The sequence below is a fragment of the Mustela nivalis genome, assembly GCF_964662115.1.
Source record: "Mustela nivalis genome assembly, chromosome: 3".
NCBI lineage: Eukaryota > Metazoa > Chordata > Mammalia > Carnivora > Mustelidae > Mustela > Mustela nivalis.
Genome location: NC_139022.1, coordinates 84,788,100 through 84,808,113, shown reverse-complemented (window position 1 = coordinate 84,808,113; position 20,014 = coordinate 84,788,100). Strand labels below are relative to the sequence as shown.

The following is a 20,014-nucleotide window of genomic DNA, read 5'->3' as shown; positions in this document are numbered from 1 at the left end:
GGTTATCAGTGACTTGTCTTGCTGTCTTCATCATTCTTTAAGGTATTGTTGCAAGCACTCTTTTTTTTTTATTTTCTCTGAACTGATTACTTTGAAAATTCAGGATACAACCTCATGGAAGTATGGAAAACTCACACTGAAATAGACGAATGGAAGAAAACATGTTTTTACCTTTCCTCCATAGCTTTGTGTGCTAGCATGTTAAGTCTTATTTAGTCATCAAGAACTAGTTTTTATGAAAAGGACCCATCTTCTATTTAACAGATAGTACCAGATATTATTTTTAATTTTGAGTTCTATCCTTTGTATTGGGAATGATAATAGTCTTACCACTATTTTGCTGTTAGCATCAAGAATCTGTTCCTAATATTCATAATGCAAGAAAGAGGAAGCTGTTGACTTATTTATTGCTTTAATGTTACACACTGTCATATTGTTATTCCAGCAGTCTTCTCAAGGGATCTGCTACAAAGTGAATACTTTTTTTTCACCATTTATCATAGTGATTTTAAGCTATTTTAAAAATAAAGTAATATAAAATAAAACCAGATGTCAAAAAAACTGCCAAAATGGCCCTTATTTTTCTGTAGGATATTCACTGCTATTCCTGAAAGACTAATCTATCCCAAAAAATAACGTTTTTAAGATTTGAGATGTCAGAGTTATTTTTCACATTTTGCTTTGCCTTTTCATATAGGTATAAATAGAACAGCCTTAAGAGAAATAAAATTATTACAGGAGCTAAGTCATCCAAATATAATTGGTGTGAGTATGATCTAAATTGTTTCTGGGATTTGGGACCCTGTCATTTCTGAATGTGGTAGTTGTTGATTGAAGGCTCAGCAAGATGAATTGCTTTAGGTGAACCTTGTAAAAAAGCTTAAAAATTTAACAGGCTAATAGATATTTTCTGTTCTAATTGATTCTATAGGCAGTGTCTTTGTTTTTTTTAAAAAATTTTTTAAGTTTCTATTTCTTTTTTTTTTTTTTTAAGATTTTATTTATTTATTTGACAGAGAAAGATCACAAGTAGGCAGAGAGGCAGGCAGAGAGAGAGGAGGAAGCAGGCTTCCCGCTGAGCAGAGTGCCCGATGTGGGGCTCAATCCCAGGATCCTGGGATCATGACCAGGGGCAGAGGCTTTAACCCACTGAGCCACCCAGGCGCCCCTAAGATTTTATTTCTTTATTTTGACAGCATGAGAGAGAGCGAGAGAGCACGTGCCATACTCAAAGCGTGAGCACAAATGGGGAGGGGCAGAGGCAGAGGGAGAAGCCGACTCCCCTCTAAGCCGGGAACTCCATCCCAGGAGCCAAAGGTAGACACTTAACTGACTGAGCCACCTCGGCGTCTCTAGGCATTGTCTTTAAAACTCTACAACTGATGGAATAAGTTTAATATGGGCATATGGCCTAATTTTGTGAAAAATCATTTTGAAGCCTCGAGAGCCCTAGCATGTATAAAGACCTTGAGTAAGCTCCCCTATAACTCGGTGCCATAACTCCACCTCCAAGAGTTGTAGTAAGACTAGTTCATTGATTGAATGCTTGTGAAGTACCTGGAAATAGAGCCTGGCATAGAGGGTGCATATAAGGAATGATAGCTACCACTTCTATTTATAGGATTTTCTTAAATATTGAGCACAAAATTGCAGACTGAGGTGAAGTTTTCATTAATTTATTTCTTAATTATAACCCTCAAAATTTTGGAGGAAAACTTAAGTATTTAGTGACTTTTTAAAAATACTAAGGTTCAGGCACAACTACTTGCTCAGTTGGTTAGGTGTCTGTCTTTGGCTAAGGTCACGATCTTTGAGTCCTGGGATTGAGCCCAGCATTAGGCTCCTGGCTTAGCGAGGAGTCAGCTTCTCTCTCTCCCTCCGCCCCTCCCCCTGCTTGTGCATGCTCTCTATCTCTTTCTTTCTCAAATAAATAAGATCTTTTAAAAAATACAAAGTTTAGTATTTTTGTGCCTCAAATTACTAATTCCTAGCAATATAAAGGATAAATGTCAAATTTAATAAGATAATTCGGATTTAGTTGGGAATTGTCAACAGTCCAAATACTTGTTTAAATTTTAAGAATTACTTTAGTTGGTATAATCTTTTCAAATATTTTATGGAAAATCACATTTTTATTATTTATTTTTTTAATTTTGCTTTGCAGCTCCTTGATGCTTTTGGACATAAATCTAATATTAGTCTTGTCTTTGATTTTATGGAAACTGATCTAGAGGTAAGATTAAGATTCCTAGAGAACTTTCTTTTCTCTTTTTATCAGAAGAGATCCTAAACGCTTATTTCCTTTTTTCTTCTGAGTCATTTAGCCATATTACCAGTGTTATATACAGAGATTGGGATTTCAGAGCATTTCTGTCTACCAAGTTCCTTGTACCTTATTGACATTACCTTTAGAGAAATGAATATTAGGCCTTTTGAGAATTTAGAGTTCCTTTTCCATATTATCACAGAATATCCTCCTTTTGAAACCCCAATTTTTTTTTTTTTAAAGAATTTATTTATTTATTTGACAGAGAAAAATCACAAGTAGATGGAGAGGCAGGCAGAAAGAGAGAGAGGGAAGCAGGTTCCCTGCTGAGCAGAGAGCCCGATGCGGGACTCCCATCTCAGGACCCTTAGATCATGACCTGAGCCGAAGGCAGCAGCTTAACCCACTGAGCCACCCAGGTGCCCTGAAACCCAAATTTTTTATTTTACTTTTGAGAATATAAGATCTTGGGTTTTTCCTTAATACTAACTGAATCTCAGAAACTGACAATCCAGGAACACCTGGGTGGCTCAGTAAGTTAAGCCTCTACCTTCAATTCAGGTCGTGGTCTCAGGGTCCTGGGATCGAGCCCCGCATTGGGCTCTGCTCAGCAGGGAGCCTTCTTCCCCCTCTCTGCCTGCCTCTCTGCCTCCTTATGATTTCTCTTTCTGTCAAATAAGATCTTTAAAAAACAAAACAAAATAAAAAAACTGACAATCCAGGGATGTTGAACAACTAAAATTCTCATACACTGCTGATAAGAATACAAAAAACAGTTAAATACACAGCTAAAGAATGATCTGGCAATACCACTGCTAGATATTTGTCTAAGAGACACCAAAATATGTCTACACAGAAATCATTTGGTACACAGATTTCCAGCTTTATTCATTATTGCCAAAACTGGAAACAATCCAAATACCTTTTCTAATGAATATATAAACAAACTGTGGTATAGCTGTAAAATGGAATGCTGTTTGGGGATAAAAAGTAATGAACTGTTCATACGTATAAAGTATAGAGGAATCTCAGATGTATTATGCTAAATGAAAGAACTCAAGTTCAAAATGCTATATATTGCATAATTCCACTTATATGATATTCTGGAAAAGGCAAAACTAAAGAAACAGATCAGGTCAGTGGTGGCCAGGGTTGGGAGTAGAGGAAAGTATTAGGTATAGAGGGGCCTGAGGCAATTAGGGTAGGGGTGGGATTTAAAGGACTTTATCTTGATTTTGGTAGTGGTTACATAACTGGATGTCTTTGTTAAACACATGGAACTATGCACTGAAAAGGGCATATTTTGCCTAACTCTGACTTCTTTTTCTTTTTTCTTTTTCTTTTTTTTTTTTTTTTTTTTTGTAAATGGGATTATTCTCTTAATTTCTCTTACTGTTACTTTATTATTAGTATATAGAAATGCTACAGATTTTTGTATATTGATTTTGGATCTTGCAACTTTACTAAATTCAATGATCAGTTCTAGTAGTTTTTTTGTGGAATATTTAGGTTTTTCTATATATAGTATGTCATCTGTAAATAGTGTAAGTTTTACTTCTTGCCAATTTGGATATCTTTTTTTTTAAGATTTTATTTATTTGACAGAGAGAGAGAAGACACCAGCAGGGTGGGGCAGAGCAGCAGGCAAAGGGAGAGGGAAGAAGCAGGCTCTCTGCAAAGCAGGGAGCCTGATGCAGGACTCGATCCTAGAATCCTGGGGTCATGACCTGAGCTACCTGCCATCTGAGCCACCCAGGTGGCCCAGGATACCTTTTATCTAAATCTGATTTCTAAAAAAAGAAAATGGGAACTTTTAGCTAATATAACTTACAAATGTAGGAATAAACTGGCTTTAAGCACAGTTCTCAAATAATGCCATGGAAAACTCAGTCTTGCACTTTAGCTCGACTCTGTTTTCTTTTTTGTGGCCTTTCTTCATGCGCTTAATTTCTCAGAGTAGTGACTCAGGCACCTCAGGTTTATATCCTTAAGAGCTGCTTTGTTCCCTTAGTTTCTAACTAAGTAGTTGGCCTGTTGGATTAGCTTGGCTTAGATCACATGTCCATCCCTAAACCAGTCTTTTGGACAGCAGGCTTCATTGTGGTGGTTGGCTACGCATGGGTCATGTATCTACCTCTAGAGGACACTGGTAGTGGTCAGTTCTATTTTAACCAGGTGATACCGCAAAGGAATGCTGAATGCTGTTATCAGTAGGGGCTATACATCCTGGGGCAAGCAAAACAACAAATGTTCACTGTGTTAATGCCTTTTAAACAAAGAAGTAGAAAAGAATGCACCAGCAGAGATACTTGCCCTAATCATGTAACTGGAAATTCTCACAGTGCTTCCTAAGGAGAGTTAGGCAGTGTTTCTTCAGATTCTCCTATATGATGGATAAACTCATTTTATGTCTGTATGTGATTTTATATGGTGTGATTTATTTGGAATAATTGTATATATACACCGGGTTTACAGGTTATAATAAAGGATAATAGTCTTGTGTTGACACCATCACACATCAAAGCCTACATGTTGATGACTCTTCAAGGGTTAGAATATTTACATCAGCATTGGATTCTACATAGGGTAAGGTTTTTAACCAAGTATGATTGATTCTTTATGTTTTAGTCAAGTGTAATATAGTCAGTTATTACATAAATGGTCTAAATGTGTGTATTTTAAAATAAAAATAGAGCCCGGCCATTTTTTCCCTATCTTCCTCTGGGTATTCCCTTCAGTGTTCAGAACTCCCTCTGGTGTTCCCTGGTTTTCTACCAGGGAGTGACATGAAGATCATAAAATGCTACGTAAAATTTAGAAATAGAAGAGACCCAGTTCTTCATTTTTTTCTTAGGTGAAAAGCTAAGTTGCTATATCACGTGACCAAGGCTATATATATTTTTTCAAGGTCAGTAGCTAGTAACTGACAGAATATTAAAATCTACATGTTTTGGCTTTAAGTCCAGTGTTCTTTGTGCTATACCTATACTGTTGTAACAAGAGGGAAAAAATACAGTGAGTCTGAATTAAGTTCTACAACACTAAAATATTTTTAGAAAAAATATTTGAGTAACTCTAAAATTCTGTGAAGTAATGAAGTTTCTGAAATGGTTGAGTCAATGTTAGAAACATTCAGCTCTTGAAATAAGGCTGATAATATCAATAGATAGATTTTCTTAGGCATTCTATTTAGATAAATAGCTAAGAATACATATAGTCAGTAATTCTCATACCTTTAACTTAGAATCCCTTTTAGGCTAAAAGTATATATTTTGAAGAATTTGTTCCTCATCCTCTCTAAATGCATCATATTTTTATTTACTGAAATTCCTGTGTATTACTGTTATTAAATAAATACCAGGAACTGTTTACTTTAAAGAGTCAGTAGCCTCTTTATAGAAAACGCTAAATTTAATCCTCACAGCAACCCTCTGAGGTAGGTAAATTGAAGCTCAGTGACCCAAGGTCTTGATCCAAGGTCTCACCAAGTAATATAACCAGTCTTTTTTAGCATTGGTAAGATTTTAAATCAATGAAAAAAAAAGTACTGATTGTTGTGTAAAGTTAAGGTTTTACCCTGTTTTTTGCCAAGTTTAAAGTTAAGCCAACTAAATGTAGCATTATGGTATTCTCTACCACCTGCTGACATGTTTATTTAAAATCTCCATGATACAGGATCTAAAACCAAACAACTTGTTATTAGATGAAAATGGAGTTCTAAAACTGGCAGATTTTGGCCTGGCCAAATCATTTGGGAGTCCCAATAGAGCTTATACACATCAGGTTGTAACCAGGTAAGAACTGGTTTTAAAAAAATTGAAAGTTTATATTATGTAGGATTAGTTTTTTGTTTTGTTTTGTTTTGTGTTACGATTTTATTTGAGAGAGCAATAGAGCGAGAGACAGAGACAGCATAAACAGCGAGGAGGAAGCAAAGGGAGAGGGTGGTGCAGGGAGCCCAATGTGGGGCTCAATCCCAGGACCCTGAAATCATGACCTGAGCTGAGGGCAGACATTTAACCAGCTGAGCCACCAGGCATCCATGTTTGTTTGTTTTTTTTAAAGGAAGCTCCTTGTAGGTCTAACTTGGAGCTTGAAGTTAGGACCCTGCGATTAAGAGTTATATGCTGTACCAACTGAGCCAGCCAGGCACCCCCTGAAAGAGTTTTTAAAAGGATAAGATGGAGTGCCTGGGTGGCTCAGTGGGTTAAAGCCTCTGCCTTCGGTTTGGGTCATGATTTCAGGGTCCTGGGATCGAGCCCCGCATCGGGCTCTCTGCTCAGCAGAGACCCTGTTTCCCCCTCTCTCTCTCTGCCTACCTCTCTGCCTGCTTGTGATTTCTCTGTCAAATGAATAGATAAAATCTTTAAAAAAAAAAAAAAAAGGATAAGAAAATAAGAATTGGAGATAGTAAAAACAGATAGTAAGAGGTTATTCTGGTTATTTCAGAATAACCAGAGAATGTGGAGGTAGCTGTTACAGGAAGTTGGGCCTAAAGAAGTTTTTCTTCTTTATTACTTTGTTTTTTAGTTTATTTTTTAAGGCTGAAGAAATTATCGTGTGTTCGAGCACTAGTGGGAAAAGTCTAGTGAAGAAGAAAACATTGATGTAGGAGAAAGAATTTCAGTATGTTAGAAAATAGGCAAGAGAGCATGGTACCTGGTGCCCCAAGTTGACATATTGGCATTAAAACAGTCCAGGACAATTCATCTGAAGTTACAGATGGGAAAGGCAGATTGTGAGCTTGTGTGAATACGAAAGACTATAGGTGAGTCCATGGAATTGTTTTTTCTTTTTTCTTTTTTTTTTTTCCCCATTATTTGGTTATTTTTCAGTGAAGTTGGAAGTAAGGTGGCTTAGAGGAAGGATGGTTTTGAGAGTTAGTTTCAGGAAGAGAGAAGGCATTAATCATTTAAGAATGGAAAAGTTGGGGGCGCCTGGGTTGCTCAGTGGGTTAAAGCCTCTGCCTTAGCTCAGGTCATGATCCCAGGGTCCTGGGATCGAGCCCCACATTGGGCTCTCTGCTCAGCAGGGAGCCTGCTTCCTCCTCTCTCTCTGCCTGCCTGCCTCTCTGCCTACTTGTCATCTTTATCTGTCAAATAAATAAATGAAATCTTTAAAAAAGAACCAGATCTCTAAAAAAAAAGAATGGAAAAGTAGAGGCACCTGGGTGGCTAAGTGGGTTAAACCCTCTGCCTTCAGCTCGGGTCATGATCCCAGGATACTGGGATAGAGCCCTGCATCGGGCTCTCTGCTCAAAAGGGAGCCTGCTTCCCTCTCTGCCTGCCTCTCTGTCTACTTGTGATCTCTCTCTCTATCAAATAAAGAAATAAAATCTTAGAAAAAAAAAAAAAAGGAAAAGTATGTGGACCAAGGATATGTGTCATTTCCAGTATGGAACTGCTTGTTTTTTGTTTTGTTTTGTTTTGTTTTTTTAAGACTTTTTCTTTATTTCTTCATGAAAGACAGAGAGAGGCAGAGGGAAAACCAGGCTCCCCACTGAGCCGGGAGCCCAATGTGGGACTCAATCCCAGGACCTGGGGATCATTACCTGAGCTGAAGGCAGACGCTTACCCAACTGAGCCACCCAGGTGTCCTGGAACTGCTAGGTTTTATAGTCAGTTTTTCCTGAGTTAATGGAATATATAAAAGTGAATTTCATCAGTAGGATGATGTTTTGCTGAGGAGTTTTCTCCCAGAAGTACTTTAGTGATTGCATTTTTAAATTACATTTTAAAATTTTTTTTGATTTTTTATTAACATAGAATGTATTATTAGCCCCACAGGTACAGGTCTGTGGATCGTCAGGTTTACACACTTCACAGCACTCACCATAGCACATACCCTCCCTAATGTCCATAACCCAACCACTCTCTCCCTCCCCGCCCTCCCCTCAGCAACCCTCAGTTTGTTTTGTGAGATTAAGAGTCTCTTATGGTTTGTCTCCCTCCCGATCTCATCTTTAAAATTACATTTCTTTTTGTTCTTCAGGTGGTATCGGGCCCCTGAGTTACTATTTGGAGCTAGAATGTATGGTGTAGGTGTGGACATGTGGGCTGTTGGCTGTATCTTAGCAGAGCTTCTTCTGAGGGTAAGTCTAGGATTGATATATACACTGTGATATTGTAATAGCTGTTTGTTTGTATAACTTGCATAAGAATTGTGTTCCCATAGATAATTCTCAGAGAAGAGCACCATTCTTCTAAAAAAAAGCCAACAAATAGACCAATTTAAAAAATAAATGCATTTTCTCCACTGCAACCTTTTTGTTAATGGGAGATGAGAAGACCTCCTATTGAGGACAATAAAGATTTTATAGATCATTTCTGTAATCTGAAATAAAGCTATAATAAAACTCATCAGGCTGTAATACTGTAACATCTCTGCTGTAACTGAAAGTGTTGGATGCACTTTTGTAGTCCTGGGAATTTTCTTGTTTGGGGCTGTTAAAAGTTACACTTTAGGAAATGTGTAAAACCAGCCACTACAGCTGCGCTCTCAGCAGTGTATGTAAGATTATTTTAGTTCTGTTCAAACTAAGCAGTTATGGTGGTCCTGTAGCATTTCCCTGGACTGAAACCGTCTTGAAATAAATCATTGTCTCGCTACCCTTGCTGGAGAGAAAGATGGTGCCTTAGAAACTTTTGTTGAGCTATAAAGTTTAGTTTAGCCTTTCTGAATGATGAAGGCAAAGGAATAGTGGGGAATCCTTCTGAAGCTGGGAGTTTTTTCCTCCCTACTTTCCATTTTCCAACCCTTACTCTTCTCAAGTGATACATATTTAAAGAATTGTGAACCCAAGACACAAAAATACAGCTTTTTCAGTTCCTTGAACACAGAAAATAGTTTCTATATGCCACAAAGAAAAATTACCTTCTCAAACATCTTGTTTAGTTTGGTGTGAGTTTAGTGCATCGTTTGGAGAAGCTCACTCCTGTGCGTGCTTACAGAAGAAACAGTAACATGTTTAGATTTGAAGATGAATAGTAATCCCTGTGCTAATGATGGGTTCTGTGGATAAGCTGGCATGACAGCTTTGCTACTTGCAAAAACACAAGAGTTTTGTCAACTGTCAGTTCTGTCAGCTCCTCAAAACACAGTTCATTCATTACCAAGATAAAACCATAGCCCTTAAGGGACGCCTAGGTGGCTCAGTGGGTTAAGCCGCTGCCTTCGGCTCAGGTCATGATCCCAGCGTCCTGGGATCGAGTCCCACATCGGGCTCCTTGCTTGGCAGGTTGCCTGCTTCTCCCTCTGCCTCTGTCTGCCATTCTGTCCGCCTGTGCTCGCTCTCTCTCCCTCTCTCTCTGACAAATAAATAAATAAAATATTTAAAAAAAAAAAACCATAGCCCTTAATGTTATGATTTATCGTTCCATTGAGAAAGTAAGTGGAGAGAGACAGAAGTTAAGAATGAACAGGTTAGGGCGCCTGGGTGGCTCAGTGGGTTAAGCCTCTGCCTTCGGCTCAGGTCATGATCTCAGGGTCCTGGGATCGAATTCCGCATTGGGCTCTCTGCTCAGCAGGGAGCCTGCTTCCTCCTCTCTCTCTCTGCCTGCCTCTCTACCTACTTGTGATCTCTGTCAAAAAAAAAAAAAAAAAAAAAAAAAGAATGAACAGGTTAGAAGTGCGCCTTAAAGGTGTCTCAGTTGGTTATGTGTCCGACTCTTGATTTTGGCTCAGGTCATTATCTCAGGGTCGTGTATAGCCTGCTTGGGATTCTCTCCCTCTTATCCCCACTGACACAGCTGTTCACACTCTCTCTGCTTAGTTCTTTCTTTTTTTTTTTTTTTTTTTTTTTTTTTTTTTTCAGATTTTATTTATTTATTTGAGAGAGACAGTATGAGCAGGGGTGAGGGGCAGGAGGGAAAGGGAGAAGCAGACTCCTTGCTAAGCAGAGAACCTGATGAGGGACTTGACCCCAGGACTCTGGGATTGTGACCTGGGCTAGACACAGATGCTTAACCAACTCAGCCACCCGGATACCCAAGTGATAATTATATCTTAAAGATTTTTGAAATGGCAGGGCAAAACTCCCCCTACCATTATAAATTATCTTGAAAAAGATATATAAATGCCATCCTTGAAACTAGGAGATGCCCATTAATACCATGCCAGAGTTTGTAAAATGAGAAATGAAGACTGCTTAAATTTTACAGAAAAGGATGCCAACTAGAGGCAGTTTTGGCTTGACACACAGAATCCTAAAGTTGCTTAGTTATTGAGAAGCACCTGTGATCATTGATGACAATAATGAGTTTATAGGCGTAAAAACTGGAGTTGGTGGAAAAAAATTGTGTATGGACAATTAATACCGCGGTCCCTCTGCATGTAAGCTAGGTCATTTCTGTTTGCCTAATTATACCTCCACTTTAAAACTCCACTGGAGATAGGCTTATTCTCTCAAGAAATTGAAACACAAATCTCCAGACATAGCCATCCTTAGACACCGTGGAGCATGTGGGTAAGTTGCTTTGGTGAAAACATACAAATTACATGAACGTCTGTATACTGAATAATAAAACCTTCAATTTAGTTCCCTACAGCTCCCAGAACCTTGGTAGCCTTTGCAATAAGCTAGTAACTTTTCTTTTTAAGATATTATTTATTTATTTGACAGAGATCACAAGTAGGCAGAGAGAGAGGAAGGAAAGCAGGCTCCCTGCTAAGCAGAGAGCCCCATGTGGGGCTTGATCCCAGGACACTGGGATCATGACCTGAGCTGAATGCAGAGGCTTTAGCCCACTGAGCCACCCAGAAGCCCAAGCTAGTAACTCTTTAACCCAGGCAAAAGATTAGAGAATCCTTTTTTTTTAAATTTTATTTTTATTTATTTGACAGAACACAAGTAGGCAGAGAGGCAGGCAGAGAGAGAGGAGGAAGCAGGCTCCCTGCTGAGCAGAGAGCCCGATGCGGGACTCGATCCCAGGACCCTGAGATCATGACCTGAGCCGAAGGCAGCGGCCTAACCCACTGAGCCACCCAGGCACCCATAGAGAATCCTTTACTAGAAGATCTGAATGGTCCCAGAGAATAGACCCACAGAAAATTGGCATTAAACTCCCCACCCAATCTTTCTAGAGAACGCCTGTGAGTACTAATCAGTGTTTTTAGTACCGTACCCTTGAATATAAATGGTTAGTCATGATTACCACATAGTTATCAAGGAATTCCAGATATTTAATGAAGGCTTCCAGTATAAGAATTACCAGGTAATTGGCAAGAATCATTAGATATTTGATGATGGGGTGGCTAAGTGGTTAAGCCTGACTTCATTCAGGTCACAATCCCAAGGTCGTGGAATCTAATCCTGCATCAGGCTCCTTGCTCAGTGGAGAGCCTGCTTCTCCCTCTGCCTGCTGCTCCCCCTCTCAAATAAATAAATATTTAAAAATGCTACTTGATGAAAGGATTCAGTGTGAAAGACTGACAACAAAAGAAATTTGTAGGGGGATGACTAGGTCCGTCACTCAATTAATTGTCTGCCTTTGATTCAGGTGGGACTGAGTCCCACTCAGGCTCCTTGCTCAGGAGGGAGTTTCCTTCTCCCTCTTCCTCTGCCCCTCCCTGCTCATGCTCTTTCTCTCTCACTCACTGACTTTCAAATAAATAAATAAAATCTTTAAAAAAAAATAAAGAAAGAAATTTGGGCAAAATAGGTAGCAGAAGAAATTTAATCCTCCATCTCTACCATACCTTCAGAGGACTAAGAGAACATACTCCATCTGTAAAACAAGAACATGATGCTCTATTACTAAAGGATCAGTTGAAGAATAAGGGAATCTTGAAAATTTTTATTAGGGTAACTAAAAGCAAACAGAGACAGTGGAAAGATTGGGAAAGTAAACTCGAGAATTCTTTCTTCAAGTAGGACTAAAAAATTAAGCTAATTTGATCCAGGTTTGATTGATTGATTGATCCAGGATTGATCCTAGAATATAATAAAAAAAGAACAAAGAAAATATAGGGTAGGGGCACCTGGGTGGCTCAGTGGGTAAAGCCTCTGCCTTTAGCTCAGGTCACGATCCCAGGGTCCTTGGATTGAGCCCCACATTGGGCTCTTTGCTCAGCAAGGAGCCTGCTTCCCCCTCATTCTTCTCTGCCTGCCTCTCTGCCTACTTGTGATCTCTGTCCAATAAATAAATAAAATCTTACTAGAATGAAAATGTAGGATAGGAAATTCACCAGAAAATAGCCTAGCATTGGTGGGTATGAACTGACTTAAAGTGCAACAAAGACTCTGCATAGTGAATGAAAAAAGACCCATGCCAAGGCATTTTGTAAAATTTCAGAGGACCAGACTATAAGGAAAATACTTTATTTTCAAGAGAGGAAAAACAGAGCTTACCTAGAAACCATAATGAAGGGGCACCTGGGTGGCTCAGTGGGTTAAGCCGCTGCCTTCGGCTCAGGTCATGATCTCAGGGACCTGGGATCAAGTCCCACATAGGGCTCTCTGCTCAGCAGGGAGCCTGCTTTCCTCTCTCTCTCTCTTCCTGCCTCTCTGTCTGCTTGTGATCTATCTCTGTCAAATGAGTAAATAAAAAATCTTAAAAAAAAAAGAAACCATAATGAAGGATTAGGGGGAAAGAATGGTTTCAGACTTCTCACCAGTAGCACTGAAATCCTAAGGGCAATAGAATACATTGTGAAGGAAAATAATTTCCAACCTAGAATTTTGTGCCCATTTGTATTTTTCAGTTAGCTTTTGAGAATAAATACAATTTATTACACTAAAAATTGTACATCTGCTTCCTTTCTTAGGAATTTATTTGAAGCTGTGCTCTACTATTACGTGAGAGTAAATCAAGAGAAAGATGTGGGATCCAGAGAACATGAGATTGAACACAGAAAAGGGGTGAATAGAATTCCTCATTTAATAGTGAAAGGAAGTTCTGAAGAAGCAGGTGTGCATCAGGCCCAGAGAGAAAGTAGTCCATATTGAAGCAGAAGGGATGAGAGTTTCAGCAGGGGACTCTGGAGAGAAAAATGAGCCTCAGTGTACCCACAAACCAACTTCAACAGTTTTTGACACATGATCAGCTTTATTTATAATTCCCTCACATCACATTTTTAAGCCACAAATCCCAGATATTATGCCATTTTCTCCATATACTATTTCTCTAAAAGATTTTTTTCTCTAGGAGAATTTTTTTTTATCATAACCACAATACTGTTATCATCTGAAGAAAAGGAAGGATAAATCAGTACCTAGTCTGTGTTCAGATTTCCCACTTTTTTTTTTTTAATAATAATCTTTTTTATTTATTTTTATTAAAAAAATAATTTTTTTATTTATTTGACAGAAATCACAAGTAGTCGGAGAGGCAGGCAGAGAGAGAGAGAGGGAAGCAGGCTCCCTGCTGAGCAGAGAACCCGATGCGGGACTCGATCCCAGGACCCTGAGATCATGACCTGAGCCGAAGGCAGCGGCTTAACCCATTGAGCCACCTAGGCGCCCCAGATTTCCCACTTTTTCAGTCTTGGTAGTTTGTATGTTTCTAGGAATGCATCCATTTCTTCCAAATTGTCAAATCTGGTATATAGTTGCTCATAATATGTTCTTATAATTGATTATATTTCTTTTGTGTTGGTTGTGATCTTTCTTTCTTTCTTTTTTTTTTTTTTTAAGATTTTATTTATTTATTTGACAGAGATCACAAGTAAGCAGAGAGGCAGGCAGAGAGAGAGGAGGAAGCAGGCTCCCCGCCGAACAGAGAGCCCCATGTGGGGCTCGATCCCAGGACCCTGGGATCATGACCCGAGCCGAAGGCAGAGGCTTAACCCACTGAGCCACCCAGGCGCCCCTCTTTCTTTCTTTTTTAAGATTTTATTTATTTGGCAGAGATCACAAGTAGGCAGAGAGGCAGGCAGGGAGAGAAAGGCAAGCAGGCCCGCCGCCAAGCAGAGAGCCCGATGCGGGGCTCGATCCCAGGACTCCGGGATCATGACCAGAGCCAAAGATAGAGGCCTTAATCCACTGAGCCACCTAGGTGCCCCATGATCTCCTCTTCCATTCATGATTTTATTAATTTGGTTTTCCATTTCTGCTCCGATTTCTGCTCTGATCTTTATTATTTCTTTTTTCTTGCTGGGTTTAGGCTTTCTTTGCTGTTCTTTCTCCAGCTCCTTTAGGTGTAGGGTAAGTTGTGTATTTGAGACCTTTCTTGTTTCTTGAGGAAGGCTTATGTTGCTATATAACTTACTCTTATGACTGCCTTTGCTTTATCCTGAAGATTTTGAACAGTTGTGTTTTCATTTTCGTTTGTTTCCATGAATTTTTAAATTTTGTGTAAAAGATTTTATTTATTTATTTGACAGAGAGATCACAAGTAGGCAGAGAGGCAGGCAGAGAGAGAGGGAGGGGGAAACAGGCCTCCCCACTGAGCAAAAAGCTCGATGCGGGACTCAATCCCAGGACCCTGAGATCATGACTTGAGCTGAAGGCAGAGGCTTTAACCCACTGAGCCACTCAGGTGCCCTTAAATTTTTTTTTTTTAATGAATGGGTTGACCTATTCATTCTTTAGTAGGATGCTCTTTAGGTTCCATGTATTTGTGTTCTTTCCAACTTTCCTCTTGTGATTAAGTTCTAGTTTCAAGCATTGTTTTCTGAAAATATGCAGGGAATGATCCCAATCTTTTGGTTGAGCCCTGATTTGTGACCCAGGATGTGATCTATTCTGGAGTTCCATGTGCAGTAGAGGAAAAAAAGTGCATTCTTTTGCTTTGGGGTGGAATGTTCTGAGTATATTTGTGTTGTCCATCTGGTCCATTGTGTCATTTAAAGCCTTTATTTCCTTCTTGATCTTTTGCTTGGATGATCTGTCCATTTCAGTGAGGGACGTGTTAAAGTCCCCTACTGTTACTGTGTTATTGTCAATGTGTTTCTTTGATTTTGTTATTAATAGGTTTATATAATTGGCTGCTCCTATGTTAGGGGCGTAGATATTTACAATTATTAGATCTTCTTGTTGAACAGACCTTTTACATATGATATAGTGTCCTTCCTCATCCCTTATGATAGTCTTTGGCTTAAAATCTAATTTATCTGATACAAAGATTGTCACCCCTGCTTTCTTTTGATGTCCATTAGCATGGTAGATGGTTTTCCACCTACTAAATCACTTTAAATGATTTTAAATCTGGAGGTGTCTTTGGGTCTAAAATGAGTTTCTTGGGGCGCCTGGGTGGCTCAGTGGGTTAAGCCGCTGCCTTCGGCTCAGGTCATGATCTCAGGGTCCTGGGATCGAGTCCCGCGTCGGGCTCTCTGCTCAGCAGGGAGCCTGCTTCCTCCTCTCTCTCTGCCTACTTGTGATCTCTGTCTGTCAAATAAATAAATAAAATCTTTAAAAAAAAAAAATAAAATAAAATGAGTTTCTTGCATAGACCATATCGATGGGTCTTGTTTTTTTGTTTTGTTTTTTTTTTTTTTTTTATCCATTCTGATACCCTGTGTCTTTTGATTGGGGCATTTAATCCCTTTACATTCAGGGTAACTATTGAAAGGTATGAATTTAGTGCCATTGTATTGCCTGTAAGGTGACTGTTACTGTATATTGTCTCTGTTTCTTTCTAGTCTATGTAACTTTTAGGCTCTCTCTTTACTTAGAGGATCTCTTTCAATATTTCCTGTAGGGCTGGTTTGGTGTTTGCAAATTATTTTAGTTTTTATTTGTCCTGGAAGCTTTTTATCTCTCCTCCTATTCTCAATGACAGCCCAGCTGGATATAGTACTCTTGGCTGCATATTTTTCTCATTTCATGCTCTAAATATATCATGCAAGTCCTTTCTGGTCTGCCAGGTCTCTGTGGATAGGTCTGCCTATCTAATGTTTCAACCATTGTAGGTCCTCTCGTCTGAACTGCTTTCAGGATTTTCTCTTTGTGTCTGACACTTGGAAGTTTTACTGTTAGACAAAGGGGTGTTGACCTATTTTACTGATTTTGAGGAGGGTTCTCTGTGCCTGCTGGATTCCGATGCATGTTTCCTTCCTCATATTAGGGATGTTCTCTGCTATAATTCGCTCCAGTATATCTTTTCCCCCTCTCTTTCTGCTTCTCCTGGGTTCCCAATTATTCTAATATTGTTTCATCTTATAGTATGTATCACTTATCTCTTGAATTCTTCCCTCATGATTGAGTAGTTGTTCACCTCTCTTTTTCTCAGCTTCTTTATTCTTCATCATTTGGTCTTCTGTATCACTAATTCTTTCTTCTGCCTCAATTATCCTAGGAGTTAGAGCCTACATTTTTTTATTGCACCTCATTAAAATTTTGATTTCGTTTTGGTTAGATTTTAGTTCTTTTATTTTTCTAGAAAGGAATTCTCCAGCTAGTATCTTTATAATCGTCATTCTGAACTCTAGTTTGACATCTTTGTAATGTCCCTATTGATTAAGTCCCTTGCGGTCAGTACTGCCTCTTGTTTTGTTTTGTTTTTTTCTTTAAGTTTTTCCGTTGTGTCATTTTGTCCAGAGAATAGATGAATGAGAGAACAAAATGTTAAAAGGTAACAACTACCCTCGAAAAACAAACACTAAAAAATCAGAAGAGAAATGAAATCGGGGAGGAAGAAAGGGGAAAGAAAAAGAAGAATGTGATCAGGCTGGTGAACAGAGCAGAGCCACACACTAGATTTTGGCTGTATCTTGGTCTATTAAAGGAAACCGCCTCCCAAAATTTTAAGGAAAGAAAGTCATGTATATATTTAAAGGAAAGAAAATCAAGTGTGTGTGTATACACACACACACACACACATATACATACATACACACACAAAATAAAGGTAAATATGATGAAAGGATGGAATATGACTGTAAAGATGAAAATTAAAAAAAAAGAATTGATAAGTTTATTGAAAAAATAAAGAAAAAAAGTTTAAAAAAAAATAATGTGACCAAGCGGGAGACTAGAACAAAGCCATATACTAGATTTAGGATATATTTTGGTCTGTTAGAAGAAACTGTATCTCGGCTTAAATAAACCGAGTTGCAATTTAAAAAAAAAAATGAAGAAACTGTATCTCAAAATTTTAAATAAAGAAAAACTTATATATACACAAAAAATAAGGTTAAATATAATGAAGAGATAGAATATGACTATAAAAATGAAAATTAAAGGGACGCCTGGGTGACTCAGTTGGTTAAGCAGCTGCCTTCGGCTCAGGTCATGATCCCAGCGTCCTGGGATCAAGTCCCACATCGGGCTCCTTGCTCGGCGGGGAGCCTGCTTCTCCCTCTGCCTCTGCCTGCCATTCTGTCTGCCTGTGCTTGCTCTCTCCCCCTCTCTCAGTCTGATAAATAAATAAAATCTTTAAAAAAAAATGAAAATTAAAAATTTTTAAAAAGTAATTGATATGGTAGGATGGTTAAAATAGGAAAGAGGAAAAATTAAATAAAAATAGAAAAAAAACAATGAAAATTTTAAAAATCAACTTTTAAAGACAAAAGAATCTTGGGGGAAAAGCCGTAAATTCTATGTGCTGTACTCCCTAACGCTGGAGTTTTTCAGTTCACATTGATCGGCATACTTGGTCTTGCCCAGATGTTCTTGCTGATCTTCTAGGGGTGGGGTTGTTGCAGTGATTCTCAAATGTCTTCGCCCTAGGCAGAATTGCTCCATCCTTGCCAGGGGGCTAGGCTAAATAATCTGCTCAGGTTTGCTTTTCGGTAGCTTTCATTCCTCAAAAGCTTTCTGTACAGCTATACAGCTGTGGAGGACAGGAATGAAAATGGCAGCCTCCCAATATCTAGCCCTGGAGGAGCTGAGAGCTTGGGGCTCCCCCTTCAGTGATCCCTCAGAGAAAAGCAGTCAATCACACCTGTCTCCCTGGTCTCCGTAGGCACTTTCTGCTTGCCCAGCCTGTGATCGAGCGTTTTTATCTCTGACACACAGCCCCGTTTGGAGTTTCCAAACCCAGACGATTCCTGCAGCGCATTCCAATGCTGCTTCTCCCTGGGGAGGAAGGGAAGTCTCCCAGGATCTGCCACTTGTTGAGTCCCTATTCAAAGAGCAGTTGCCTGACTGTACCTCGGATCCAGTTTATGGTAACAGCAAGCTGAGAGCCCACTCCTTGGCTCCATCTCTGCAGCTGGCTTCCCTGCTCCGATACTTGGGAACTCTGCCTCACTCTGGCACCCGCGGTCTTTCTGTGACCCTAAGGGTCCTGAGACCACACTGTTCCAGCAAGGATTCCATCCCCCCGCTTAGCCACTGGATTGATGTCCCTTAGTGGAACAGACTTCTAAAACTTCTGATTTTGTGCTCTGCTGCTCTGTCATTTGCTGAGGCTCCCTCCATGGTCTGTCTTCCTGTATATCACCTTGGATTCTCTTTTTTGCATGTCTACCCTTCCAGAAAGTGGTCGCTGTTCTGTTCATAGATTTGCTGCTGTTCTTTTCTCTTCCGTCTCCTGTTGAGTTTGTAGGTGTTCAGAATGGTTTGATAACTATCTAGTCGAATACCTGGGACTAGGTAAAATTTAGGTCTCCTACTGCTCCACCACCTTGCTCCTCCCTCAATGAGGGTCCTTTTTTTCAGATTTTTTCCTTTTTTTTAAGATTTTTATTTATTTATTTGAGAGAGCACAAGTGGTGGCGGGGAGCAAAGGGAAAGGGAGAAACAGATTCCCAGCTGCGCAGGGAGCTCAACATTGGACCTGATCCTGTGGCCCTGGGATCATGACCAGAGCTAAAGGGAGATGCTGAACCAATTGAGCCACCCAGGCCCCCCTCTTCAGATCTCATAGTTTATTTTAGTAGTCTTCAAAGTAAAAACATTAGCATGCCTAAAAATATTCATGCAGTGTTAATAAAACTTCAGGTTTCTTTTTTTGGATACACATTTCATATACATAATAGTCTAGTGTTATACATAGGGATTATATTAAATCTGGATCCAGTCAGAAAATAGAAACCGCACATTAAAAAGGGAAGTTTAATATTAAGAATTAACTATGGTTATCGATTGGAATAATGAAGGATTGACTAATAAAAAGTAATGAGAAGGGTTCTTGCATGGTGCATATGGTTAAGTGTCTGATTCTTGATTTCTTCTCAGGGTTGTGAGACTGAGCCCCACAGTGGGCTCTGCTCAGTGCCGCATCTGCTTAAGACTCTCTCTCCTCTCCCTCCCCCCTTCATGAGTTTGAGTTCTGTCTCTTTCTAAAATAAATAAAACAAAGAAGAAAAGGTAAAGAGACTATTTTAAAGCATGTAAGAGTAGACAAAAGGAGCAGCCACCCTAGGACTAATACAGAGCACCCAAGGAAGAGGACCCAGGGACTGAATTCTAGACGTAATGCGCAGAGTGTGGCTCACTGATGATAGAGAAGTTGCTGTAGAGCTGTGTTGGCAGAACTTGTTGAAAGTCTGTCTTGCATGCAGAGGAAAGCTCTTCTGTAGAAGGTGGTTTTCTGGAGGCACTCTGCTACACAACTCTCTGTAGAGGGAAGCTGCTCTGTGCATTGGGCACTGAAGAAACTGCCGACATTCGTGGGAACCTGTTGGTAGTGAAGCTGAGAGTGCCGCAGGAGTCAGCTGGGCATACAGGCTAGAGCCAGGAAGCAAAAGTCTTCCTATAGTGTTTATCCAGCAGCATCTGCTGACCGCTTCAGCTGGCAAAAGTAAAACATTGAAAGGCCCAAATCTATTTTCTTAGAAAACTCAAAATGGATGAGCTTGGAATTGATAATTGGCAGAATTAAATGCTTTTTTGGCAGGGGTTGGTGCTGGTGGTGGTAGTAGTTG

At 39.5% G+C, this 20,014-nt stretch overlaps 1 protein-coding gene across 2 annotated transcripts in view; it reads left to right on the top strand.

The window, feature by feature from the left end:
- The window catches only part of CDK7 (cyclin dependent kinase 7), a 34,248-nt gene that overhangs the window by 7,303 nt on the left and 6,931 nt on the right, over positions 1-20,014 (top strand). Inside the window, exons 4-8 of one of the 2 annotated variants that reach the window (XM_082722985.1) lie at positions 698-765; positions 2,165-2,233; positions 4,742-4,852; positions 5,942-6,060; positions 8,258-8,357. In XM_082722985.1, coding sequence (XP_082579111.1) covers positions 698-765; positions 2,165-2,233; positions 4,742-4,852; positions 5,942-6,060; positions 8,258-8,357 — 467 coding nt within the window. The remainder of the gene's footprint in view (positions 1-697; positions 766-2,164; positions 2,234-4,741; positions 4,853-5,941; positions 6,061-8,257; positions 8,358-20,014) is intronic. The other variant, XM_082722986.1, reaches the window with a different exon arrangement.